This window comes from Strix aluco, chromosome 6, assembly GCF_031877795.1.
Source record: "Strix aluco isolate bStrAlu1 chromosome 6, bStrAlu1.hap1, whole genome shotgun sequence".
In the NCBI taxonomy this organism is placed as follows: Eukaryota; Metazoa; Chordata; class Aves; order Strigiformes; family Strigidae; genus Strix; species Strix aluco.
Window position 1 is genome coordinate 2143801 of NC_133936.1, and position 27892 is coordinate 2171692.

Genomic DNA, 27892 nt, shown 5'->3' on the forward strand with positions numbered 1-27892 from the left:
GCTCTTGTACAAGAAATAAGTCTTAAAAGGAGACCGCTTGCAAAATAATCCTGGCAAGGCATAATTTAGTTTTTAAGGGAAATGAGTTCAGGCTTTTTTGCAGGTCTTTTTTATTGTTTTTCCTCCTCTTTCCTGTTTCACAGTCTCATCTGCAGTGTGACTCTTACCTGGCACCTCTGCCCTGCCTGGCCAGCCCAGCGACGCTCTGAGCACAAACGCTGTATTTCTGCCCTAAAACTGGAAGGAGTTTTAGCAAGATCAGTTATTTTTAAGTGTTAATAGTGCCTGGCAGCGGGTTCAAGTCCGTGTTTGACTCATTTGGGTTCACGCAGCCCTTGACAGTTTACTTCCAACCCCCACCCCTGGGTGTCTGCGCCCACCCTCTGCATTTATTTTGTTAAACCCTTCTAGAAATTAAATCCAAATTTTGGCTAAAAGATGAAGCTGTTAAGTTTAGAACTTAAATATTTGTACTGTTGGCACACTCCTTGCCCCTTGTTGTCACAGCGGGGTTGGCTGCAGCCGCTCTCATGTCCTGAGCCTCGAGGTGCCTCTTGAGCCTGAATTTGTCCCCCCAGGGCCTCCCACTTGCCTGGTCCTGCCGCAGCTGGGAGCTCACCCGGAGGGTTTTTTCAACTTTGTATTTAATATTTCAGGATTCCAACGCTGCGCATTGCGCGCTGGCGGCAGGAATCCGCTGCGAGGGCAGGGCCAGCGGAGCCCTCCCAGCCCCGAATGGTCCCTCTGTGATGGAAAAAAGCAAAAAGCACCAGGATCTACTTTGAGTCACCAAGTGACCGGAGATACAACAGCAAATGGTGAGTGGTTTTCAAAGAAAAACAACAAAAACCCCCCAAACCAAACCAGCACCCAGGGCTTTCCCTCGGTCCTGCTGGAAGCTCTGGGTGTTCACTGGCAAAACACCACCAAAAAAAGGTCCAATTGACAAAAAACCTGCTATGGCTTACGGTGTAGTAGTGTAAATAGTTTATTTGATCTTATGCCAGGAACAGACCAGGAAAGTAACATGAACTGCTTTTATAAAACACTTCTAATATTGCTAAGAAGCAGGTCTATTACTAGAAAAATATTAAAGAGAACATGCCAGCATTATATTCTAGTTGTATGATAATTTTTGTCTTCAATTAAAAAAATACCTTTGAGCTTAAGAACGTGAGAGCTAGTGCTTTTAACCACTGATCTACCTAACAATTTATGGAATTAATTGTCAAACTTTCTTACACAGATTAAAATACTCTTCTCTCCCCATCAGCGAAGAAAGAGGCGGTTTGGCATGTTCTCTTTAGCATGTCAAGTACATGTTGCTGTAAATGCAAGAAGGTGGCAGTTTTTAAAGTAAACTTCCTGTAAATAGGTAAGCAGAGGTCAATGTGGTAACTCTGAGCCCCAAACTGTCCATTTAGTTAAATATAAAAACAAAAACTATAAGTTAAAATAACATTCAGATTGTATAGCACAGGCTGATGCTTTTTTTTTTTAAACAATATTTACAATATTACCCAGAGGCTAAAGTGGGAATAAAAGAGAAGTGTAAAAACCATAAAAAACTGCACCAATTTTGTAGCAAAATATCTGTACATTTAAAAACAGATTATCATATAACTACACATTATCCAAGGAAAAAAAAAAAAAGGGACCTTCACCAGTGGTTCACATAAGCACAACATAAAAGAAAAAGGGATTCAGTGGTTAAATACTATACAATAAATTTTACAATTAACATATTGATGCAGTGAGACCAGGAAAGGTAAGCTGTAAGCAAAATGTATCTTGGAAAGTACAAATTTCTCTTCAGTCCAGTTCGTCACTTCTGAGAAGATCGCGTGCCCCGCCAGCGCGGCCTCGGGCGCGTCTGCCTGCGGCGGGGGGGCGCGGAAGGTCGCCACCGTCCCCCCTCCCCTTTTAAGCTTTAGAAACGCGACCTGGAGCCTCTGACCTACCGGGATTTTTTGGCCAGGCTTCCCCGCGCTGCCCAGGCGGTCCTCAGCAGGGAAGCTGAACTGGATTGTCCAAGGAACTGGGAGTCGGAGCGGGGTATGAATCCCCCAGAGCAGGGCACAGGATGATTCTCTGCGCGAGGAACTGAACTGCAACGCTCCTCAGGATCCTAATACTGATTATTGAGATGTTAATACCTTAGTGCTAATTAATAAATACACTTGTTATTCAAAAGCTGCCTCTAGCTGAAGAACACAGTCCGTGCCTTTGCCACCCTCCTTGTTTTTGTGCATTTGCAAGGTGTTGCCCCCCCTCCCCAAGCCCCCCGCCGTGCCTCGGCCCTGCACACCACAACCATCACACCCTCAAGGTGACGACTCGTGGGGGCCGCGCCATGGCTCCTGCTCGCCGGGGTGGACTCTGCCTGGGGTGGGAAGAGCTACGGGTCTCTTCTTGGAATTGTTGCCCTATTACATATAGAAAGCCCTTCAATGTCTTCCTTTTTTTAAAAAAAAAACAAACAGAAAAAAAAAAAAAAAGCCAGTAAGTGCAGCTCACAGCTGGGGGTGGCCCCTCGGCGGCCAGCGCAGGAATGTGTTTCAAAGCCGAGCGCGTCCAAGTCTCGCCCATTTACAACCAGTCAGGATGCAGGGCAGGTCAGAGGAGACCAGTCACTAAACTTTTATATCATCAAACCAAACTAAACACCCAAAAACAACACGTATTTTACATTTTGGTTAAAAAGACTGAATAACGTATTGGTGTAAAAAGATACCCAATCAAATCAAGTCCTATTGCTTGGATTAATTTGAGCAGGTACTTCAATTTTAGGCACTTGTTAGCTACGGTTGAGTGGAGAGCCCATCGCTGACGTTCCTATGTGTTTTCTGGGTCTTTGAGCCCTTTAGAAGGTGAATTTTTGCTGTTCCCAAGGCTGTAAATTGAGTGGCAGAACACAGAGTTCACACGGACACGGGATGGTTCCAGCACCCCCTTTCCTCGACACCCGCAGGTCTCCAAGCTCACATGGTTATTTCAGCACCGTTGGCAGAGCGCAAGTTCTGATCGTCAAAGCGCCGCCGGACGCTTCTCCTCACCGCGTCGGCCCGTCGGTACGGCTGGTTTCGAAGATCTGCAGAGAGGAAAGCGGCGTTGGTGAAGGCGCCCGGCTCGCCCACGCGCACACGCACACACACACACGCAGTCTAGACAAGGGAAAGTCCTGCTGGAAGCCAATCAAAGCAGCTTGTGTAGGAACAGGAGAAGGGACTTCACCCCAACGAGAGCAAGGAGTGAGCAAATACCGACGTGGCCCTTTTACTACGCACCCAAGCAGCAGGTAATACTGGTGAAACGCGCTGGAACGCTGGGGAAGCTAAATGGGAGTTACGCCGACAAGTTAGTGTGAACTGGGCTGCTGGTGTGCACCAAGCAGCTGTTACTAACAGCTTACTAACAACGTAAGGGAGGCCACATCAATGGCCACTGCTCCGCTTGGCCTGCGCCTCCATCCTTCATGCAGCCCCACCGACACCAGCGGGAGCTGCAGGGAATTTCTAAGGCAGGGGACAACGGGGCGAGTGTTCAGCAACACCAGGAGGGGTCTACGCTCCCTAGATACACCCGTTTTTCTACAAGAGGCTGCCCTGAGAACAAGCAGCTGGTCCACTGCAACCGGCTCGCAAAGCTCCAGCTGCTGTCCCGCCCCGCTGCCGCCATCTCTTCGTTAGTCGAAGGCAGTGGAGCCACCAACCCCCTTCCTCCTCCTCCTCCTCCTCCTCCTGCTGCTGCTGCTGGGGAGGAAGAGGAGGGAGCACTGAGCTTGTAACGGGGAGAGCCGGAGCTCGGCGTGTGCCGTTACATCCACGGCTACGCTAGAACAAGCACGCTGGCTGTGCCTGAAGACTAATTCCAGCTGAAATATTTCTCTCCCGGAAAACAAATTCGCGTTGGATGGGGCAAACCCTCCCTCCAAGCTCCTAGCTGACTTCAGTCTTGGTTTAAATACGACTCCCAAACTTCCCACCTCTTGGTGCCTTCACTGGAGGCTGCCCTCTCCCACCTCTCGCTTGGAGCTGCTGCTTCACCATCCCTCGTGCCCGCTCAATGCCCGGAGCAGGACCAAGACGGGGGCAGCAAAATATCCAGGGAACTACGGGGCTGAAAGAACCCGGGACAAGACTGCCTGTCTCGGGCTCAACTTGGAAGAGAAAGGGCCAAACCGGAGAGTGAAGGTGGTCACCAGCCAATGGCCCGTGGATCCCCAACACCACAGAAGGTGGAAATAAATGGCGTCGGTCTCCACCTGCCTTTAGGCTCTCACCAGTATTACGCTTTGCCACATCTACCAACAGGCTGTCTGGCATACAGAGAGAGGAGGAAGCTAAGTAAAAAGTGATGCTTGCCAGCTCTGTGTATCCTCCACCACCGGTGTGCTAGAAGAAATCCTTACCCTCGAGTGAACATTTGGAAATTTAGTGATATTATTCTTCTTTAGGGCTAAACAGAAAAAAACAAAACAAAACAAAACACAAAATGATGGTTAAGTAAAAAATGGGATGGAAAATGAAGAGCAAGTCAACTCAGCGTTCAAAACTCCCAGGCACGTTAGCCAACAGAGCAAGAGGGGGTAAGGCCAAGGCTACGAGAGGGGGTTAGACACGGAGAGGAAAGGACAGGAGGGCCACCCTCACCTCTTGCTAACCAAATTCCAAGCTGCTTTGAAGATTGGCTCCAGGAAGATAATACAGCAATTAACTCGAAAGAGCAAATAACCGTTGAGCTGATTACAGTTCGCAATTTTATTAGAAGCATTCATAAAAATACACATCGCCAAAGTGAAACACTGTTGTCTTCTTAAGCCACCGAGTCCTTAATTCAAGACAACAGTGTTAACAGACATGCTGGGTTAAACACACCCTTCTTACACTTTACACCACACGATGTAAATCGCTCAGTTCCATGTCAAGCTTTTCATCGGCCCAGTTTCTGCGGTTCTGGCACGTCGTTAAGTGTTTCCCCAGCTCTGTCCCTTCCCTCTCCCCCCCGGGTCACGCACTGCAGCTGCTACCGCCCCCAAAGGCCAAGTGAATTGGGACGGGTTCGTGCTCAGTAAACGTCTCTGCTTTGATTTAGATGAAGTTGGCATGGAACTGAAAAATGTTAAACATGGATGTGACCGAATGAGGAAAGATTTTACGCTGTTCGTTTTATCCCGTATCTCACATGCAGACAAACATGCAGGCGCTGGTTAGAAAGTCTGAACCAAAACACTGCTCGCAGAGGGGGTCCGTTATTCCAGACAACCCTGCCAAGGCAGAAAGCAAACCCCAAGAAGGTCCCACTAGGTTCATGCAGCCCCTCATTTCGCTGCCATAGCACATGCATTTTACAGGCAGACTGGCACACGGAGAACGATCTGTAGGCCAGAAGAGATGACATAGAAAAGCCAAGTGAACTGTCACTTTGTGAGTGCGTTTGATCTCCTACGTCCTGTGAACCACAGGAAACCGGCACCACATCGACCGTGACTTCCACCACTTGCTGTTCTATGGCATTCGTCAGGGAGGGTGAGAGATGCCTTTGAAACCCAAGGATGGCCAAAAGCATCCAGTGCAAAGTCGATGGGATGGAATAAAAAGTTACTGAAACACAAGAACATGCAACAGAGGTGACAAACACAACTTCAGGTGGACGCTGGACATTACTATACACTCAACATTCACATGATCCTGGCTGAGATCCGTACAAATGGAGAAGTGTCAAAAATCTACAGCAACCTTTCTTTTTTCTAAGAGCATCAGATGTGAAAGAGGAATAGTTTAGTAATGGAATTCCTCAGTGAGAACAGGTTCGCAGAAAAACCGAGAGCCCCGCTTGGCGGTTCGAGCGGTAAAGGGCACAGTCTTCAGCACTGCATGGGAATAACAGCCAAACAGACAAACAGAGCCATGAGAAGCGGATCGATCGCATTAGTACAGTGTTAGTGCTCGCTTACGGACACCCAGGGACGGCTTTACAAGTTCCAACCAGCTGTCTAACAGCACTGCTCTTCGGTAGGCTTAGGCAACGAGGCAGTCCTAAGTCTCTGGAGTATTTCTTCTATTGCATCGTTTTCTATGGGTTTGGGAGACTATTGCTAAATGTCCTCCAGAAAAGGGTGTGATGTTAGATAGTGCTCAGCTTTCCTGTGCATCTGATGAGGCACTATCCAATTTAAAACCACACTCTCCATCATCTCCATCCCATTGATCTCGTGGGCCATATTTGAGCGACCTCGGTCCTACCTGACTTTCTGTGCTTAACCTTTACTACTACATGGCTCGAGGCCCTCAGAGACACCCCCATAATGGGAAATCCTAGGCACAAGACCAAGGGAAATGTTTAATTTGAGTCTGGACTGCCTTTTGCGTGTGGATGGTCTTCTGCCGCACAATCTGTTTCTCTCACAGAGCAGCAGAACCACTTTACCAATTAAACAAGCTTCCAGGAGTCAGAAGGAGTTGCAGAAGCAGTAACAGATTAGATATTCTAGTGACTCCGGCCTTTAAATAACGAGTATTATCTTAGGAAGCTATTAATCAAGGTTAAAAAGTGTTGTGAAAGCTTCAAGCATTTCAGCCCTGTCATCTAGTCAGGCAAAAATTCCCTGGCTTTCCTTAGTGAGTGGTAAAACACCTCTCCTGCCCTCCTGCAAGAAAAACTCTTGTGAAAAAATCAGGAGCGGCAGCCAAGGAAATCCTGCCCAAAGACCTTTTTGTGAGCTTCTGTGCAATGGAGACAAATGACCGTAAAGCTACTGAAGTGTTAAAATCGTGGTTCTTCCACACCACAGGTGAAGAACGTGCAGGAAAATCAAAGTACTGCACTCAGAGCAGCTGTAGAGATTAAAAATGGTTTTGACTCCTGAGCAAAACACTGTTTAGAAGGCGGCTCTTTTTATCAGCAAATATTTGCACCAAAGTCCCGACTGTGTTTGGCTACGACAGCGGGTTCTGCGTCTCCCTTCAGCCCTAGGGTGGGATCAGTGCAGACTTTGCCTACCGATCTGAGAAGCAGCAAACCCAGAAGCAGTTCAGGGCCATAAATCATTCAGGTTGGACTAAATGATTTGCTGTAACTGCGCAGTAATGCGGTGCAATTACTGTTAGTAGATTTTAATGAAAATGCAGGCTCTTAATAATGTTAAACAACCATCATTCATTTCATTTACGGGGGGAAAAAAGGTTTCTGGGAAAGATCTGCGTGGCATGCATAACCCCACCAGAGCATCTGCTGAGGGCAGGCACTGAACTGACTGCTCTAAAGATAAGGGACATGTAAAGGCAGGTTACTGGGGTTTGTTTGTTATATACTGTTAGCAAAAGTTTTCTGTATTTGATTCACATCATATAAACAACGTCCTAAGCTGGGCTCAAGTAACGTGTTTTTAAGAAGTACACGAAGGACTTGAAATAGCTACTAGGCAGATACTCATTTTTATCCTTTGCGAAGGGGCCTCTGAGATTACAGAACAAAAGGTGTTTACCTGTTATAATGTCTTCAATAGCACCATCCTTCCCTTCGTACACATGCCTGTTATCCTTGACTTGTCGCCGTCTGAGCTCTGCAATCAGCTCTTGCTGTTGTCTCTTTGTTTTATGTGAAGGAGACTGAAAGCAAAGGAAAGAGCATTTGGAAAGGAAAGGATTTGGAAGGACTGACCTCCAGCTACCCCGTTTCTCTCCTCCTGAAGGTGAAACACCAGGTGATCCCACTGCTAGCAGTCAGCAAACAGTAACTGCCAGTTTTCTACCCAGTTTTGCAAGACTAGGAAAACACACGTGTGTGGGCAGCTCACGTCCCGTGGAGGGGACGGGCAGAGTCACGACTTAACCAGGCTGCCAAGCTGTTTTTCTTATGTTTGTGATCTACTCCCAAGCCTTCTCATCACTCAGCACTGGAGCTCTGAGCTCTTACCACTGAAACGCATTATGGGAACAAGAACAGACCTTCCTTCTGAGGGAAAAAGCTTGGCTGGGATTAAAGATCCCAACAACAGCTGCGAAAAGCAGCCCCAGCTGACAAAGTGGCTGTTTTAGAGCCACGGGAAACTTCCTCCAGCAAGTCTAAAGTGTTGCCACAGGAAAAAAAAAAAAAAAAAAGTCAGGAAAATACCTCTAAAATGGTAAAGTGGGGCTCAGCCCTGCTGCCGTGCTCTGGCAGGGCAGGATGTGGGGAGGATCGTTCCTGGCCCCGGGTTCGAACGGACACAAGGCCGGGGGATAAAAAAGTGTAGCTAACAGCAACGGGGATGAGATGAAGTTCTGTCTATTCAGTTAACTTTGCAGACTTCAAAAGCAGCAAAGTCATATGCTGGAATTCTTTCAGCTTATTTCAGTTCTCTCCACATTTGGAGAAAACTTCCAGAGACTCTATTTCTAGGCAACTATAAGTTGGGCAACTGAAGTGCTTATACAGAGCTGAAGTTTCTGAACTATCAGGAGAAACACATGAACACAACAGCTCCGGCCTGTAAGACGTATCTGTTTCATACCTTTTGGTCCTGTTGCTCCATCAGTGCCTCCTGCTCCATGAGTTTTTCCATTAAGGCCTGTTCCTGCTTTTTCCTCAACTCATTCTCCTCTTCTGCTTGCTATTTATCACAGAAAAACACAGGTTACAGCTTCCAACTGCTATAGGGAACCTACATATTACAAATGAGTAACACTATCACTTGCTACCACGGGGTTTTCCAAGGAAGCAGGATTTAGGTGCAGCAATTTAGCTGCCTCTGAACACAGTCTGAAAAAACCGGGCTGGGAGAGACCTCCGTGGGTCGCACAAACCATCCTCTCCCAGTCCCCAGAGACACGTTTTCAGGGTTAAAGGTGTAAGCGCTGCCCAGACATTCCCTTTCTGAGGATTCCTCCAGCGTTGCCTTTCAGCCCTGAAAATAACCCCAAGCCAACTCTATGTGCTGCCGGGGATGGCTCACATCGCATCGAAGCTAGGGGGAGCCACAAGCTGTTTTGTTGGGAGCCCTGAGCCACGCAGGTAGCCAGCGGGTACCAAATCGGTTTCAGAAGGACGGCAGAGAGGAGGAGGATGCTCCTGTTTACCTTGTAGGCCTTCACAAACCGGACGAACACTGGGAAAAAGACCGAGGGGGGTGTTGTCTTGGGATTCTCCCCGAAGTACTTCACAGCATCATCAAAGGCGTCCTACAAAAAGCACAAATTTACTGCATTGCACGTATTTCAAGGTGAACTCACCCTCTGTGACTGCAGTATCCACTGTAAAGGGTCTAGATTTCCTCCGTGTGCGAAACCCTGGGCTGAGACCAGCATGTCTACGCCCAGCCCTTGACCTCAGCAACTAATACACAACACTGCTGCCTCTTCTCCTCCCTGCAGTGAATCCAAAGCACGTCCTGTGCAGTGACACGCTACTACTCCTGCCAAACCACACAAATAAATAAATACCTGGGCTATTTTGGCGTCGTCCTGCAGTTTCTTTAGCTTGCCTTCGTTGTTCTGAATGAATTCCTTCAGCATCGTGTTGTGGTCGTGCATGGTGTACTCGCGCTTTGTCAGATCCAGGCCCCTCTGCAGCTCCTTCACATCCAAGAGGACGTTTTCAAGAGACACTAGGAAATCAAACAAAAATGCTGCATCACTCCTGAACCCACAGCTTGAACAATTCCCCACCGAGAAGCACCCCGCCAGCCCGCATGAGGTGTGGAGTCCCTCACACAGCACACGTGCCACCACCGCTGCCTGGGCATGGGAGGGTGACAGTACCTGCAGCGGCTTTCTCCACGTAGTGAAGCTCGTTGTAGAAGAGGGATACGTGCTGGTACTTCTCCTTGACCACGTTTGAGATATAGTGCAGCAGGGTCTGCTTTCGGTCTGTTGACTTTGTCTCTAGGAGCTGGGGAGAGAAGGCAAAGAGATGGCTGGGTGGAGGAGCAGCAGGCTCCAGGCAAAGTGACTCAACCAGCACTCGCCTCTCCCTCGTGTTTCTCCATCTGACAGGGACGGCTGTAAAAGCTCGTTTAATTGTTCAGCAGGTGATTTTCAAGCTGTGGTCTGCAGAGCCTTGGAAGACACGTGCCTTCTCCTCAGCAGCCCCCCAAAGCAAACTCAAACCAGGGAGCACCTTCCCCGCTGCTGCTCTCTGCCCTCCCCGGCTGGAACACACCAGCCGAGTCCCCACCAGCCCCTCGCCGTGTAGGTGACGTGCATCCCCCTCCCTGGCCCCTACGAGGCACCTCGGGTTCGCTTACCAGGTCTAAACTCTGTAGCTTAAATCCATACACAGCTCCTCGTTTACTGCTGTTCATGTAGTTTCCAAGAGCCAGGATTATCTGCGGGGATGAAACAGAGCAGAGCGTGAATTTTCAGGACGAAAACCTCTGGAAGAAGAGCCGGTGTGTCAGCATCCACGTACAGTTTCAGGACATGCAAGGGGACGCAGCGGTGAGTGACGGAGCTACTGAACATATCTAAAATGAGACCTACCTCCAGTATCTTCTTAAGCTTTTGGGATGACTTGATTGAGACAGATGCAGCTATTATTGCGTGAAGTTGCTGCAGGTAAACACAGGAAGAGCTTTGGTTAACGCATGTCCAACCCAAGAGTAAAATTAAAATCTAAACTCTCATATTCTGAAGAAAACCTCTTGTTTCTCATCTGTACCGTGGGCCCTAGTGTGAATGTTATCCTGCCCTGACACATCAGGATTTCAAACAATTCATCTGCACCGCAGATTTGCCACGCTCAGATGTGGTTGGGTAAAAGTGTGTTTACATTTCAACCCTCACGACGGTGAAAGATGCATCAGGCAGAATGGGACACACTTCAAAGAGCCCACGGACCAGCACTGATAATAATGTTCCCTGATGATGCAAACAACTTGATTTTTGTTTGAACTGGTTTTAAACTTCTACGGGGTAAAGAAATAGGATAGTATGGAGCAGTCCAGGCTACAAACAGCACCTGGGATATCAGAGTTGTTGATGAATGAAAATACAGTTTGAAAAACACTTTTTCATTTGTGTAATTGTTTCTTGTTCTGTCTCTGTGAGCACTGATAATCATTCCACAACACTCCAACCATCTGTCTTAGAAAAATTTCCATCTCTATAACCCTCACCGACCCACCCACGCCTTCGCATGACTGCGACGCTCCCGGCAGCGGAGCTTTGGGTGTCCCCAGGGGTTGTCCCTCACTCACCGGGGTCAGCATCTGGATGCTTTCGGCAAAGTTGCCTATAAAGGCCATGATGGTCATCTTCTGCATCAGCCTCTCAATCTTGCTGAACTGCATCATGAACCGGTCTTCGTCGGACAGGTTCTCGATGGGTTTCCTTTCCCGCTCGTAGAGCCGCAGCACTTTCACTTCGTTCTCGGTGGGCAGGAACCGCATGAGGCATTCAACGAAATCCACCGGCAACGTTTTCAGGTCAAACCTGCATGGTAACAAACCAGAAGAAGCGGCGTTATGACAAAGCTCTACACAAAACAATGGAAAAAGAAGTGAGAAAGCTGCCAAAGGCAGGCGGGGTCTCCTATGTTGCTCAGCAACACGTGAGCCTGAGGCAGTAAAGCAATGAGAAACTATGAAGGAGCTGTGAAGTTCCTCCTGCTCTCATTGCCCTGGCCAGGGTGGGAGGCACGGGCCTGCACGTGAAACTCTTATGAAGGGCATGAAGATGTGGACAAGGTTACCGTACTGCTGGGTGCCCTGCCTCCGTTTCCAAAGACATGGGCATTCACGGAATCAGAGAATCATCAAGGTTGGAAAAACCCTTGAAGATCCTCCAGTCCAACCATTAACCTCACACTGACCGTTCCCAACTCCACCAGATCCCTCAGCGCTGGGTCAACCCGACTCTTCAACCCCTCCAGGGATGGGGACTCCCCCCCTGCCCTGGGCAGCCCATTCCAACGCCCAACAACCCCTTCTGCAAAGAAATACTTCTTAAGAGCCAGTCTGACCCTGCCCTGGCACAGCTTGAGGCCATTCCCTCTTGTCCTGGCGCTTGTTCCTTGGGTCAAGAGACTCATCCCCCCTCTCTGCACCCTCCTGTCAGGGAGTTGTAGAGGGTGATCAGGTCTCTCTTCAGCCTCCTCTTCTCCAGACTAAACCCCCCCAGATCCCTCAGCCGCTCCTCATAAGACACACCTCCCCCTACTCCTCCATGGCCTCCCCTCATTTTTATCAGAGAAGACAGGCAGGGAGGAGCAAAAAGCAGTTTTATTGAATTGGGCCAAAGCCCTGGAAACCCCAACTGCTGAACCTGCCTCAAGCTGCAGCAGGCTTGGGTCACCCTCCTCACCAGCCCAAAGGCAGTGCTCGCACATCCAAATTTTGAAGATATTGCTTAACGGAGAGAGGGATGTTTGCCACAGATTCCAGATCAGCCCCAAAGAGCAGGTACACCCGCGTCACACCAGGGTTTGGCACTACCTGGGGCCATCACATGAACCTCATTCTATGCAAAACCCTTCCAGTGCACTTGGACTCAAGTCATGCTTTATGAAGCAAACTGAAATAGCTAAAATACTCTGTCTTTTGAGTGCTCACTGTACCAGAAGGAGAGATACAGTACGCAATGGCATTCTGTGGATATACATGAATTAGCTTCTTTAATAAAAGAAGTGTTAATTCGTTAAGCCTAAATAGTGATACAGCGATGTAGAACTGCAAGTTTTTTACTTTAGTTCAAGGGAATCTGATTTCTGGGAATTCAGAATAGTTCCATCCTTACTCCTGGGTTTTATCCAGATGCAAAAACATTTACATCAACTGCCAATTCTAAACCATTCCCCTTACCAAAATTCACAGTATATCTTAAACATAATTTCTTTGCTGACAAGTGTTTTACTTACACGTGAATAGCTTTGCATATCTCATCTGCTGTTTTTCCAGCTTTTCTTAACGTAATGGCAAGGTTTTTGGCCCTGTTGGCATCCAGTAATGTGACTTTGTTTGACCCTTTCTGAGTTATCTTTTGCTTGCTTGAAGTAAGGTCAATGGCTGGACCTTGGGCTTTTGTTTTGAATATTTCTTCAAATTCATCCACATTTAAATCCTAAAAAGGAAAGAAAATGCTTTTTCTTCCCCGCAGCAAACACTAAAACCCGCGCTGCCCCATATTGTACCAGAACTGTAGTAAAAACCTTGTGGTGGCTGAGACTGGCAGAGTACTTTGGTCAGGGACTGCAGGACGGAACGAACATCTGAAGCCAGTGATCAGGAAATCTGGCCTCCATCCCCAAAAGCCCCACAGACGTTCAAAAGTTCAGGAAAATATTCACATTAGCACTCGTGCTTTATCCTGCCACGCGCATCTTCGGGGCACGGGGAGCAGGCAAGAGCTGCCGCTTCGGCTTCACTCCCCAGCACGCAGCCACCCCCCACAAGCCTAACTCCTACAGGCCGGACCAGCAATTTTAGGCTGGGAAAAATGTATCTTCCTCATTTTCGTTGATGTGTTTTAAATGCATGCTTGAGGATGCACCCTTTAGAATTGAGACTACCAGCTACCATCCTTCGTTCCCAAGCAAGGCACTCACGCCGACCTCCTGGGTACCAGGGGGGCCGCTGGATGAGCTGTTTGCCAAAATAACTGCTGCCTCTGTCCCTGCAAAGACCCAGAGCCACTTGTGCTGTGGACAGAAGCGAGGCAGCAAGCAGCACTCATACCTCCAGGATCCGTTCGTCATCGATTTCGTTGAAGACTGTCCCATTGATCTGGTTGGGTTTGAGGGCGACCCAGTTGAACACCGGCATGCGGAACTTGGTCTTGATCGGCTTCTTGATTTTCACAGCTAAAGGAGACACCAAAGGAGAGGAAATGACAAATTCCCCAGCCGCTGAAAAACACCCCGCGTGCCCAGACTGCAGCTTTTGAGTCGGCATTTCAGCACTGGAGGAAGAACTGTCCAGAGCTAAATTATCACACTGGAAAACCTGGAAAGATCTTGCTGCTGCCTCAACTGGCAAACAGCACCAAGAGGATTTCATCCAGCCCCTCAGCTGGTTCAGGCCCAGCCTCTGCAGAACGGGACTAAACGCCAGAGGCTGTGAAAACTTCACTAAAGGAAATGTGTTATTACTTTATTACCGCAGGTTGTCTGGATTGATTTAAAAGCCCAGGCTATTTTTAAACACTACAGAAAAGGGAGAGAGTGGTCGAATTTAACCCTGTCGTGCTGGTTGCAGAGTCCACCCCTGCGTGAGCTGATGCGCAGCCGTGCACAGCTCATCTCTATCACAAAACTCACAAAACAAGAAGAAAAAAAGCCCCTTTCTCAAGGTTTTGGTATAGGGAGTGGCCCTTCCCACTGCCTGCTGCAATGGGGCAGTGCTGCTTCGTCTTTTAAAGCTGGGCTGCAGCACACATGAGCTTTAACAAGGTTGAAATAACAGGTTTAATCTTCCTGTGCTGTGCAGGACCAGTAAATGATTTAGTAACTCATACGGAGAAGCTATGAGAATGAAGACTGACTACTCTCATTGATCTGTGAACAGAGTACAAAAAAGCGATGTTGCAGCAAGGAAAACACCATTTTTCTATTCCTATTCCTAACAGGTCTGGAAGGTACACGAGTAATTTCTGTAATTCAGTTCTCATTTCTTTGTATCTCGATGTAAAAAGTTGTCAGTTGCTACAAAATCAGGGTGTTCATTAACGTGATCAATCAAGGTTTTGCTCCTGAGTCACTCAGGAAATAAACTGTTTCTTTCCAAGCTGCGAACGTGAAAGAGAAACTCTGGTTCTTCCTCTCCAGTGCTGGAAAAAAAGGGGCATCCAGCCTGGCGCAGGGGCTGGTGGCGGGGAGGCGGGCAGGGCACGGCCCCCCGTGTGCCCATGCAGGGTCACCGCTCCCCCCACCGAGCATGGGGCCACCTTCTCTTTAGTTCAGCGCCACGTTTGCTCCTGGCTCCTGCCTACCCCACCTCTGGAGCAGGAGCAGTCTTGTTCAATATTCGATGCTCTGAAGAGATGCCAGATTTTATTCGCCTCTGTTTCAGAAGACGGCTCCCAGGTTGCAAAGCACTTGAGCAAAGAATTATTTCCCTTTCCCGTAACGATTCTGTATGTGTGTATTTGCCAGGACAGAGATGACCTATTTCAGGGGACAGGCCTGTTGTGCACCGGAGCTGAAATGCTGAAAACATTTCCATTTTAAAAACAAGAATCAAGTTGTGTCCCCATGTCCCTTTCACGCTCATGCTCATTTTGCAGGGACATCACAAAGAATAACTTGCTGGCAAGAGTATTTGCTTGAAACAAAGAACCATAAGTGAGTAACGCGGAACATACACAATATTCAGCTGTGTGTTTTCAGAGTTATATTTATCCAGCTGGAAGACACGAACACACGTGATCAAATTCTGCTCATCTAAACTAGAGTTTTACTCTCTGCTTAATTAATGTGGTTACTTCAAAATAATTCTGAAAATAAAAAAAAAGAAATAGATTTTTCCATCTGAAACACCCATGAAAAAAGACATTTTCCACTTGTGCATACATTAGAACAGATTATTAACAGCTCCTGGGTTATTTCAGGACAGGAAAGGACTCTGCCTCATAGGCCAGTTCCTGATGCAGCTAATCAAAATCTCTTAAAATTTCCCCTCCTCCTCCATTTCAGAGCCCTGGCAAGGTGACGTCCGCGGGCATCGTGCCACTGCCAGCAGCGCAGGGGGGACCAGACCCCACTGAGCTACGGTACTCGCAGCTGGTCAAAGCTGCTGCTGCTCACCACGTGGCCTCGCTGGGAAAAGCCAATCCTCAGCGTGAGCAGGAGCGCGGCTTGAGGGTGGCTCCAAAGCAACCACATGTCTTAATTACTTTGCTGAAGTGCTTTGCTAAATCAGGGCCACAACAAGGTGCCAAATCCCGATGGCTGGCGGCATCCCCAAAGCTCCTGAGCGCTCCGGCCCCGGCCAGCGAGCCCCTGCGCCAGTCTCCCCGCTCCCCACTGCCTCCCCACCGCCCGCACGAGTCCATGGGCACACACACGGGCACAGCACAGAGGGGAACGTGGAGAGGTAGGTAAATACTTAGCAGAAAGCAACCTACAGAAGAGCTTGATTGGCCCGTCTTACCAGGAAGCAGAAAGAACAGAGAAAAAAAATGTTAGCAGTGGTCAGAAAAGCAAAATTTGTTATTTCCCTCACTCCCCTCTGACCCAGAAGGTTTCCACCCTGAGAAACGCTCCTTTCTGCACAGCCATCATATCGGGAAAAGGCACTTTTGCTCTCCTTCCCTCTCCTAACCCACTGAAGAACAAAATATCCATCCCACCTGGATCTCGGCACCGTCCCTGCCATCGGCATGGTTCGGAGGAGCCACGCACGGAACCAGGGCTTGCTCCACTGCTCCCTCCCCCAGTTAATACCGCCAGGATGGGGGGCTAAGGCAGGGGGTGCAGGCAGCTCCTGTGCCCCCCGCAGCCCCCCGAGCACCACCACGGCCACATCAGCACCCCTGAAGTTTGTAATATAACCCGAGTCCCTCTAGTTCCATGATGCTTTTTGCTTTCAGAGGAAATTATAAAGGCTGGAATACTTAATCAGGATTTTTTTTTTTTTTTAAAAAAGTTATTCATCAGAGCTCCTCAGGCTCTCTTTCTGGACTCATAACTTGAGATTTCCTGGGGAGGGGGAGTGCTGCGGTACCAGTCAGCATCCACTGACTGCCTGAGATGCTTGGCGTACGCCAGAGAGCGCATAAACACACGATTAAAGATGGTCAGGACATTTTCTTTCCAAAATATTACCAAAAGTTTGCCATTTTTTTTTTGCACAGATATTTCTTCATGAAGTTCTCAGAAGAAATCAAAACCATGACGCTTCGCGTTTCTTTCAAAACCGTATTTTGCTGGGTTAAAGCCAGAAATGATCATTCTTGAAAAATATCTTTGGCAATAGCTTTAGTTTCACTGAAGAAGCCAACTCTTCCAGACCAAACCAAGAGCGTTTGGTTGATAACTGCTCTCTCCTTTTATAACCCCCTCTAAGATAACACCAAGAAGAGGTAAGGGGTGTTATTTAGGTCGCTAACGAAGTCCCACCTCGGCACCCCGTCCGCGCTAGCCAGCATGCCCTGACCTTGCCCCTGCTGACCTCGCCAGTGGCCCGCAGCATGCTGAGGATTTCTTTACCTGCAAGCCCCGAGTTGAACACCACGGTGGGAGAGGCTGTCCCAGGCAGGGGGGGTGCTGATGGGGGGGGTGGCGGGGGCAGCGGAGCCGCAGGGGCCGTCTCCAAAGACGGACCCGGGAGAGGAGGTGGCGGCGGTGGCGGTGGAGGCGGCGGCGGAGGCGGCGGTGGAGGCGGCATCGGTACCGACACGGGACCATTTTGCACTGTGAAATGAAGGAAAAACGAGGGATTACTGTGAACGCCTGTCGAAATGTCACAAGCACCCGCAGAAAAAGTCACAACACCCACCTCGTCTCCCACTACACATCTCCTTTCCACCACTATACTGGCCCTAAGCGTTTTTTGGACCATTCACTGAAGTCCTTCAGTATATTAACATGGGACAAAACTACTCTAATGAAAAACTACTATTTTTTTCTATCAACTGAAGGGCTCAAAGTGGATCAGACAAACACAGGAGCCACCCAAGTGAGGGTGTCAACACAGCTGGGGACCTCAGCACCCTCAGCAGCTGTGAGGTGCCACAACCCGCAGGTTCATCACAGCCAAAGGTGGTTTTGTCCACATGAGGCTGCTGTGACCGTCCCCAGCACAACAAATTCCACCTCAAGCTCCCGGCTAGCCCATGTCTCAAGGACAAAACACTTCTTACCTGCCTCAGACGCCGCTGCTAAGGCAGGTAATGGCGGCGGGGGTGGTGGCAGCGGCACTGAAGATGCAGCTCCAGTGACTGGTGTGACACATGGGCCAGCCACAGCCTCTGACCCTGCCGGCACCATCCCAGAGGCCAGAGCAACAGGGAGGATGGAGATGTCACCATCACCTTTCTTCTGAATCTTAATGGTTCCCTGCTTCTCCAGTTCATGGATCTTTTTCTCCAGCGTTGACTGTCGCTGGATGGCTTCTTCTTTTTCCTTCACCATTTTTCTCAAGGTGTGAACCTGGGTATTTGCATCTTTGTAGATTTCCTGAGGGCGCCGCAGAAACAAGGAATTTGCACTTGTACTCACCAAAGGGAACACCAACACCAGAAACAGCCTGACACGGAGCCTGGCACAGTGACCACCCCACCTCACAGTGAGCTCTGACACAAACCGCACATCTTCACTGGTGAGGAAAAATTCATTTTGTGTTTCTCCCAAGGTAGCAGCAAGGTACTGCACAGTACTGAGTCCTGGGAGAAGTCTCACCCATGGGCACCAACCCCTGGGGCTGCAGAATTTCTCATCATTGCTTTCACAGAATCAGAGAATCATCAAGGTTGGAAAAACCCTTGAAGATCCTCCAGTCCAACCATTAACCTCACACTGATCATTCCCAACTCCACCAGATCCCTCAGCGCTGGGTCAACCCGACTCTTCAACCCCTCCAGGGATGGGGACTCCCCCCTGCCCTGGGCAGCCCATTCCAACGCCCAACAACCCCTTCTGCAAAGAAATACTTCCTAAGAGCCAGTCTGACCCTGCCCTGGCGCAGCTTGAGGCCATTCCCTCTTGTCCTGGCGCTTGTTCCTTGGCTCAAGAGACTCATGCCCCCTCTCTGCACCCTCCTTTCAGGGAGTTGTAGAGGCGGATGAGGTCTCTCCTCAGCTTCCTCTTCTCCAGACTAAACCCCCCCAGTTCCCTCAGTCGCTCCCCATCAGACCTGTGCTCCAGACCCTGCACCAGCTCCGTTGCCCTTCTCTGGACACGCTCGAGTCATTCAATGGCCTTTTTGGAGTAAGGGGCCCAAAACTGAACCCACTCATCGAAGGGCGGCCTCACCAGTGCTGAGCACAGGGGTAAGATCCCTTCCCTGTCCCTGCTGGCCATGCTATTGCTGATACAAGCCAGGGCACCATTGGCCTTCTTAGCCACCTGGGCACACTGCTGGCTCATGTTCAGCCGGCTGGCAATCAACCCCCCCAGGTCCCTCTCTGACTGGCTTTTACACGATGCCTCCCATTTCTGATGCTTGCCTTCCATACACAGCGTAGTTATGCTTCCTCCATTTTGACTTCAGCAGAGAGTACCTGCTGCCTTGCTGGTTCCTGTGCCTACAAGCTGATGCTGACCCGTAAAGGGAAGCAGGAACAGGGCTCCTGATCTGGAGGAGACTGTCCCTGCAAGGACCCAGGGCAGACACTCAGAAGGAACCCTAGAAGCAGTCGCACTTCGGGACGACATTTAGCTGACGTTAGTTAATATTTTTGTTACTAAGATTATACGTGAAGAAGTAACGAGTTTGGACTGGGCACAGAAAGCTGGCTGCACAGACAGGGCACTCGCTCCCATCCTGCTGCCGTGCAGCCCCAGTCTGAAGGACCCCAGGTCCTCCGACGCCCCTCCACAGCCAACAACGTGTGCGAAGCTCTAAAATGCTACGGACCTCAACCATAAGATGCACCCGTCTCATTCACTGACTTGCTGGCGCATTCGAAGAGTTTTATGTCCATCTTTGAGTGCACACACAAGTAATTCTACTTGAAACCTGTCCTCGGTTCCAAAGTAGGAAGAAGAGTCCCAGAGCTGTCACCTCCCATACACCAAGCGCCCAGGAGGTGACTCCCCTGACACGTGGCACCCAGCCTGAGCTTCCCCATCCCACTTACCCGAATCACATCCAGTTCTTTGTTTCTTTGCATAAGTTGTTTTTCCAGTTCCACAATCTTTGCCATAGCTTCATTCTCTGTATCTTGGAGTTTTTCAGATAACTATCATCCAAAAGAGAAATAAGATTATGTAAATGGGTAACATTAGTCTTCTCAACCAAAATGTCAGGAAGGCTTGTTGGAGCAGTGGTACATGGTGAATTATGGATATTCCACCAAACCCTAAAGTCTTCCTTTGGAAAGAGAAAGGGTTCCTGCATGCGATCAGGGGCACCAAGTGCCCTGCTGAAGGTTCCTCTGCTGATGAGTGTTATCCTTCAGCCATGACCAGCAGGTAACCTGGCTGGACTGTAGCTATGAACCCACCCAGGTATGAAAGCCTACTCTACTTAAATTGCACTTAAAATGCAATTATTTTCATGCACACTAAGCCTGATCTGAAACCCCAAAACCCCACAGAACACCACAATGGCACTGTTGCAAAACCGACAGATGCTGAAATGGTGGAACCTATAAATAACACCTCTCAAAATGAGGCTAATTTGATTAGTAATGAATGAAAGAGTTTTTTTCTTTTTTTTTTTTTCTTTTTTCCTCCATTGTCTTTTGATTTATTTTTTTGCCAGCCCCACAAACTTGAGATCTGAAAGCCCCACAGTTCTTGTTGGCTTTTTCCATCCCCACCAATCACTCCGACTCAGGCGAGGATGCAGAGGTGGTGAGGTGCCACCGGTTGCTGTGGTTTTGCGATAAAACTTCTGCAATTCTATTATTAGTATTTCTGTCAACACATGACAGAAAATTATCTCCATCTTCCTGGGATGAGTCTCATTTATGTAACGAGAGATCAGAAGCAAGCCCTTAAAAATCTGCCACCAGATTAACCCATTAAATTTCTAAACAGCTAAAAGGAGTAGATCTATGAAGCAAACAGTGTCAGTCCACTGAACCCCTTGTCTCTAGCAGAAGGGCACCTCGGAGGGGCAAATACTGTACGATAAGTTGTTTTAAGAACATATTTATTCTAAGTGATGGCAATATAGGAATGGTAAGAGAATGATGACCCTTTTATGATTTTTTTTTAAGTATGGAAAAACACTTTGATTTTAAAAAAGCCAAGCCATGTTCTCTAGACTAAATTGATTGACACCAAGAAGGTACGGGACAGAAAAGCCATGAGCAAACACTGAACTGAGCAAACACTGAGTATCTGCACAGCGTTATTTTTCAGTCCCTTCCCTCTTGAGCCCGGTAATGTGTTTTAAGACACAGATAGAATGGTTATCTGCTCTATTTACCAGCACTGCATTGCTGGGGAATTTGCAATTTCTATGGAAATTAGCTTTCCCAGCTCATTAGCTAACTTTGAGCAGAGGCTTCGTGTAAGACTCCTCATGGAACCACAACCAAACTGAAGCCGAAGCTTCCGAAGCTGCAAACCTGCCATGCCAGGGCCTTGGGGGGTGCAACCCTCTCTGCTCAGCTGGCCCCTGGCACGGGGGGGTCAACCCGTCCCAGCTCAGTGTGGCTTTCGGGGGATACAGCGGCTGATGCGTCGCGGCCATGTAAGCAGTCAGACGGGCAGGCACCACACAGCACGGGCCAAAGCACCCCGTGAGGTACACAAAAACGGCATGTCGAGCCCCACATCTACAAGGCAGTGCTACTCCTTTGTAAGAAGCTGGGTGTTGTGTCAGGAGAGTAAATAAAATGACAGAATAAGACGTTTTCTCATAAACAGCTTGTGAACAAATCTCTGTAGCGAGTGGAGCAGCCGTTAACTAAAACCTGCAGAATATGAGGTTCAGAATATAGCATGAAAGCACCCAGGGAGTTTACCCGCCTGAGATCTCCCGAATTCCTTCATTTGCCAAATATCTGCTTCTCCTGCAAGGCAGAAGCACAGCAGTCCCAAGGCTTTTTTCTAAGCAAACCTCACCCCAAAGGCTGTAGCCCCGCTGCACCTGTGCTTCCACCTCCCAAAAGAGGCAGCAGCAAAGCTCGTGTGTGGAGCGGGCTCTGAACTACTTCAGAGACAGAGGTGACAAAGCACGGTACTAACGTGGGAAATGTTTTCTTCCAGTTCTTCAACCCTTTCCAGGGCTGCATTCTTGGTTTCAGCATCCTCCAGTAAAGCTCCCACGTCAAAAACGTTATCCAGGTAAGCTTGAATTTGCACCTGCAGTTTGTCGCTCTCTGTGTGTTTCAGTTTCTGCAAATCCAAGAAGACAAGGCGGTCACTCAGCACCAGCAGCCCTTCGCAGGCAGCCAACGGCGCAGGGAGAGGGGTGGGAGCTCAGGCCACTTCCATCACCCAGGAAAACACACTGCGTTGTAATGTTAGCTGGGGTCATAAGCGATAAACAGACATTTTTTAAGACCAAACATCCAAGGTTTTGGATGTCATGGCCACCAGCTCAGTGGCCAGTAGGCAGAGATGAGGCCTGTGCTTGGGTTCAAAGCAGTGGCATGGCCCAGAGCAAATCCTCGAATTGCTCTCGCTGACCTTGCAGTGGGTTTGCTGTGTTCAAAACGAGCGTGCTTTATCACCAAAGATAACATCAGAGCGTGCTTTGAACTGCTCTGCCTGTTCCCGATGGGACTGCAGGGTTTGTGCCACCCTGGGACCCCAAACAGATCTGTGCTTGGCCTCGCCATGTACAAAAACTTGCAGACAACAAAAAACCTCTCTCCTGGTTACTGCTGAGCAGAAGTCAGCAGGGACAAATCAATCCCTTGCCAACGCAAGCACTGTTTTCATGTGTGTGCTCCCAAGGGTAGGGACAGGGAGAGAGGAAAAATACAAAAAGGGGAAATATAAAAGCAGCTTTCTTCTGAAAGAGAGCGTTTCCCACAGGACGCCAGAAAACACTTGGCCATCAGGAGAAGACTCAAAGGAGGATTTTGTCACAGGGAGACAGAGGGGGCCCTGCTGGCACCTGAGCTGGGGCTGACACGAGGCTGGAGGTCAGGGACGTGGCGCGGGCGAGGACGACTGCGGTTCATCCTCCCTTTGTTCTAAGGCAAAGCTACAAATTTAGCTCCCGGTCTGTAATTGCCGTTAGCAGCAGCTGATTTTCCTTCTGCAGGGGTGGCTCCAGGCCACAGTCGTCCCCCCCGCAGCAGCAGCCAAGGCGCTGCATTTTTAGCAGAGACTATGGCAGAGCCCTGCTGTGCCCTCCCAAAAGCTCTCGGGTGAGGGGGTTTAAGGAGGTTGAAGGCCCAGCTGGGCAGCGGCAGGGCTGGGGGCCGCGGTGTGGACCCGCCATGGCTGCAGTTGGGCCCAGCCCGGGGAGCAGATCCGCACTGCGAGGCGGCAGAGACCCGGCTCATACTCACGTCCAAGTACTCGTCCAGGCCGAGCTTGGTAAATTCGTACTGCAGGTGGACTCTGAAGTTCATGTCCTCCACTGAGTGGACAACGATGTTGATGAACTGCATGCAGGCCACCTGCAAGGAGAACCGCTGCACGTGAGGAAGAGGTGGTGGCACGGCCCCGGCTGCCCCCCGAAAGCCCCCGGCACAGGGTCCCCGTGTGTCAGACATGGCCAATGACCACATTTCCGTGCGGTTACTATGAGGGGAAACTGTGATCCACTACTCTGCAGCTTTTTTTCCAAGCCGGTGCTGGATTTGCGCTTACGGGGTGTTTGTCTGCTGTGATAAAGGGAAACACAGGTTCCAGAAATTAAGTCATGTCTGCAGAGTCTACCTTTACTGCGTGTCGGTGAACAGAAATGCTTTCCATGCCAGCTCGCAGGGCCAGACATCGTACAAGCACACAAGCTCTTAAGAAAACAATGCTGTTTCTGAAACGGCCTGTAAAAGTGAGATTAATTTTGCAACTGGAACCCCTCACTTAGGAAACGGGACTTTCACAAAAGGCGCTTTGTTGTTTGCAGAAAGCATATTTCCAAAGCTGTGGTTTGGTAACTGAACCAGGGACCAGATCATAGGAGTTGGCATCCAAACACGTCCAAGCACAGCGAAGGCAAGGAAAAGGCTCTCGAGCAAAGCAGGTTGTGAGCAGAAGGAGTAGTGGGGGAAAACCTCCTGCAGAGCAGCAGGAATCAGGCTGCAAACCCCAAAAGGTTTGTCCTTCACTTGCATGTAAGGCACGGCCAACTCCTGCTCTGCAAAAGTATCCCCAACCCTCTTTCTGCTCACAGATGACCACGTCCGCCCCGCTCTGAGCTGCTTTAAGAGAGGGTTTGCCTAGTCCTTGCTGGGTTTTTCAAGGGCATCATCCTATCCTGCCAGCAACGCTGCAGCAGGGGTAATACCAAGCTTCTCAACATATCTGGGAAGTATCTTAGCAGTCCTAGAACAAATCTGAGAAGATAAAATCAAAGCGACCTGATTTTACCTGCAGGACAAGCCTCCAGGAGACCCCCCCGTCTCTGGGTTGTGTTGTGGGAAGCAAGAACTGAAGGCCACTCTCTGGATTACCAATTTACAACAGGAAATAGGCCAATTGTCTGTGATCTGCTACAGGGCCCAGAGGATAAACCCGTGGGCAGGAATCTGCTGCACACTGGCCTCTGACTACAGGGCTGGCTGGGATGCCCCAGGCTGCTCCTCCCAGCAGCCACTGAGCTGCCATAAAAACTTTCCTGGCTGAGCTGCCTGGTACTGTCCGGCTTTGGAACTGGGACCACAGGGACACAACGAGCCAAAATGGTTAAACAAAGGTCAGTCAAAAGCTTTCAACTGCATCTTCCTATGTAGATCCTGACCAGTGTTAACCACTCTGTTTCCAAAATGACTTTCATCTCAGATAATGCAACGTTGTGAGACTGGTAACAAGGATAACCCCAAGGAAGAGAGGAAGGAAGATGGTCTAAAGACTCAAGCAGGAGCTCCTGCATCCCCACCTCTGTGTGTGCACACATTTCTTACACCAACAACCTGATCCACACAGCTGGAAACAGAACTTCAGGTTTCGAGTCGCAGCAGGACTCTTTCCAGTTCCTGTGGTGAACCCTGGTTCCTCCTAGTGCCGGTCTTCGCCAGCTGAACCCTGCTGTCCCGTCACACCACCTAGAGCCAAATTCCCCTATTTCAAAAGCACTTTTGTTGTACTTGCTTTGGCTCTCGCAATGTTAGGGCCAAATTCTCATTTCCTTTCTCAGATCCTTACATACACAACTAAGGAATTTATCAAGTCAAAGAAAACTAATCTAAGAAAGTTGCTTTTAAAATGAAGTAAGTCAATGTCAACAACAGGAACCTTCTCCAAAATACTTCTGCCTTTTTGTTGCTCTTTCCTCCCCGTCGATCCATGCAATTAACCGCAGCCCCTTCCAGCTACAGCTTCGCAGACAGCTCTCCATTTAGGGCAGGGTGAAAGCCAGCTCATGCAGGAAGAGCTCTTTGTTTATGTTCAGTCGTTGCAACTCCTTGAATTACTCAAGCTGTAACGTTATGTCCTGCAGCCTGGGCTCCAGCATCTGTTTTATCCCGCCCTGTGGAGAGGAGCAATGTCCACCCTGGGCATCGGAGCAGCACGTGGAGGGGGCCAGAGGGTGACAGGAATGAGTGGATCTGACAAATTATTTGTCATGAGCTCTCTCTTCCAGCTTTAGGCTTGTCATACAGTCAAGCCCTTAGTCGGCGGAAGCGGCCAGTGAATTTTCTTACAGGCCATCCAGTTGGATGCCGAATATTCACAGCTCACGGGGCTTGTACGGACACACACACACGTGCATATTCCCTGCTACACCCTTACAACACACCGTTTCGTATCTTAAATAAAGATGAGGGATGACTTTTTAAAAAAAAGAGCGGACAAATCCCGCAGCTCGCAGCAAGGTGGCTGGCTGCAGGCTGCTGCCACGGCCTTGCTTCCAGGCTGCACTGAGCTGTGCTACTCTCCCGCTCCCCAGATACGATTACCCCTCCCTGTGAGCATGGGAAAAATGACTAAGAGTCGCGTGTTGAGGACTGACAAATCTCTCTGTTAAATCACAGACTAAATTGTATGTACATCTGAGAATACTAATGTATACTGTGACTACCAGCATGTCCTTACTGGGATTGTAGTAATAAGGAATCAAACCAACTGTAACATGTCAGAGAGTTACTGAGAGCAGCCTGCTAACATGAGTAAAATTGCAGGGACCACCGTAACTTTTTTTTTTAAAAAAAATACAAGAAAGACGCCATCCTATCTCATTCACACCACCTCTTTGTTATTCTGCTGTCTGTCCAGGGTGTGAGCCTGCCCTGGCCATCAGGAGTCTTCAAAGCCTGTCGGAAACACCACGCCAGGTGCTTTAACACCTAATTCCTGGCAGACAGAGGTCTTTAACACAAAGCCCAGCACTAAAACAGTATAAAGTGTCACAGATGCTTAACAGTGGCCTCAGCAGACTGGCCAGTGTGACCAAGTGGGAAGCCCTCCTGCTCTGCTCTCACCTTAAAACAATCATATTAGATCCGAGGCACTGAGCACGAGTCGTGCAAGGGAGACCACACTGACCATGCCAGCATTGGTTTTCTAATTAAAACCAGGACTTAAACTTCTCACACTTCTGCCACAAGCACTCCATTGCCACAGACTTTAAAGAAACGGACACAGAAGTATTTCTGGTATCGGACACGTAACCAGCTGGCTCATCCTTAGTGCCTCAAGCTCTGCCTTACACGTGGTGCCGCTGTGCAAGCTGGCGCTGGGGTCTGAGGGTGCCAGCCACAGCTTCCTCTCCCGCCATTCTCTCTTGTGCTCCAGGGGAAGTGGATTTGGTGAATAATCATGCATATGGAACCAAAAGTGGTGTAAACGACAGCTATATTTATCAGCAGATAAGGACAGACAGCAGCTGCAGCAAGTCTCTCCCACACTTCCCTGTCTGTGACTCTGAGGATGCTGGCGCATGGACAGAACACGCATTTTGATGTTGCAGAAGCTGCTGGTTTGCCGCAGTGAAATAGCACACAGGACCCAAAGGCCACTTTCCTCTTACCTTCGCTATGGTACAAGGCATTTCTTGAACTGAACAGAAGCTACAAATGAAACGCACATCATGTAGTTTGTGATATAAAATAATGGTATCGTGGTAATTTTAGGCCAAGGATCAGGAGGCAGAGAAATCCCTCCCTACAACAGCAGCACCGGACACAATAAACACTGAAACCAAAGTTTGCTGATGGTAAATAGCACTCACCATGAAGTCAATGTTGTTGTCTTCATTTCGGAAGTGCTCCATCAGCTTCTCAAAGCGCTGTTTCTCTCCACACACCTACAAAAGAATCACCACGTGTTTGTTAAACTACAGCTTGCAAGAGAGAGTACGAAAAACATTTAAAAAGCAGCTCATCTGCTTTCTCAAAACCTCTCCCTCCAGGATTCCTCTCTTGTTAAAAATACTCTTCTTCATGACAAATCCAGCAGGGGAATCACAGGTGAACACCTGCAAGTCTACAGGGTCAGGTACAATTATAACATAACTCTTTGTATCTCTTTTTCCCTAAATATTTAATCACACCCATTGATGGTACAAACATAAGCAACAGAGTTGCACCACACCAGGCTATGCCACAGGAAGACTTGGTCTCTCACAGTTCAGACCTGGCTTTCCACTGTAAGATAATGTAATTAGGAAGAAGAACAAATTACAGGGAGGAAAAAAAAAATTATCACCGGCTAAATGAGGAGTGAAACGCATCAGCGTAACTATCAGCTGGTCAGAATTACAGAGCCGTAATACAGGGGTGTTGGCAAGAAACACAAGCAACTTGAGGGAGAAATAAGATTAAAGATAAAGCAGCTCTCAGGTTTAAATCTTATTACTTCCCAGTAGCTTTTCTGGCTCAGTCCTGCTTTTTCCAGCACACAAATGATCTGAAGTAATCCACGCCAAAATCACAAAATATTAAATAAGTTGCAAAGCGAAAGGGAGCAGAGGTGAGCACCGGGAGGTGCACCCATTTCCCCGCTGAGCTATTCCCAGCTTCGCCCTCCTCAGATGCTGGCTGTTTGCAGAGGGACAGGAGAAGCTCCCAAAGAAGCTGGTTTGCTCTTAAAGGTCCTGAAAAGCAGAGCCTGGCCATCTGGAGGACTGAAACTTCCCTTCTGCTGAGGAACAAACCCCTCGGTGAGCCCAAGAGGCTCCTTCCTTCCTCAACCAGACCTGACCCCGTGTCCCGGGCACGCTGGGCGCTACCGATCAGGAGGTCCC

The 27892-nt window shown here is 49.0% G+C and overlaps 1 protein-coding gene across 13 annotated transcripts in view; it reads right to left on the reverse strand.

Moving 5' to 3' along the window:
- Positions 1-972: 972 nt before the first annotated feature.
- The window catches only part of FMNL2 (formin like 2), a 148563-nt gene continuing 121643 nt past the window's right edge, over positions 973-27892 (reverse strand). For 2 of the 13 annotated variants that reach the window (XM_074828458.1, XM_074828463.1), the window contains 18 exons: positions 26879-26953; positions 23052-23162; positions 21775-21924; positions 19713-19814; positions 17775-18090; positions 17122-17325; positions 13652-13776; positions 12835-13037; positions 11177-11411; positions 10461-10529; positions 10226-10306; positions 9741-9870; positions 9423-9586; positions 9060-9161; positions 8495-8593; positions 7487-7610; positions 5739-5872; positions 973-3091 (listed from right to left, as the gene is read on the reverse strand). In XM_074828458.1, the coding sequence (XP_074684559.1) occupies positions 5781-5872; positions 7487-7610; positions 8495-8593; positions 9060-9161; positions 9423-9586; positions 9741-9870; positions 10226-10306; positions 10461-10529; positions 11177-11411; positions 12835-13037; positions 13652-13776; positions 17122-17325; positions 17775-18090; positions 19713-19814; positions 21775-21924; positions 23052-23162; positions 26879-26953 (2382 nt within the window). In that variant the 3' untranslated portion in view covers positions 973-3091; positions 5739-5780. The other 11 variants (XM_074828453.1, XM_074828460.1, XM_074828450.1 and 8 more) reach the window with 9 other exon arrangements.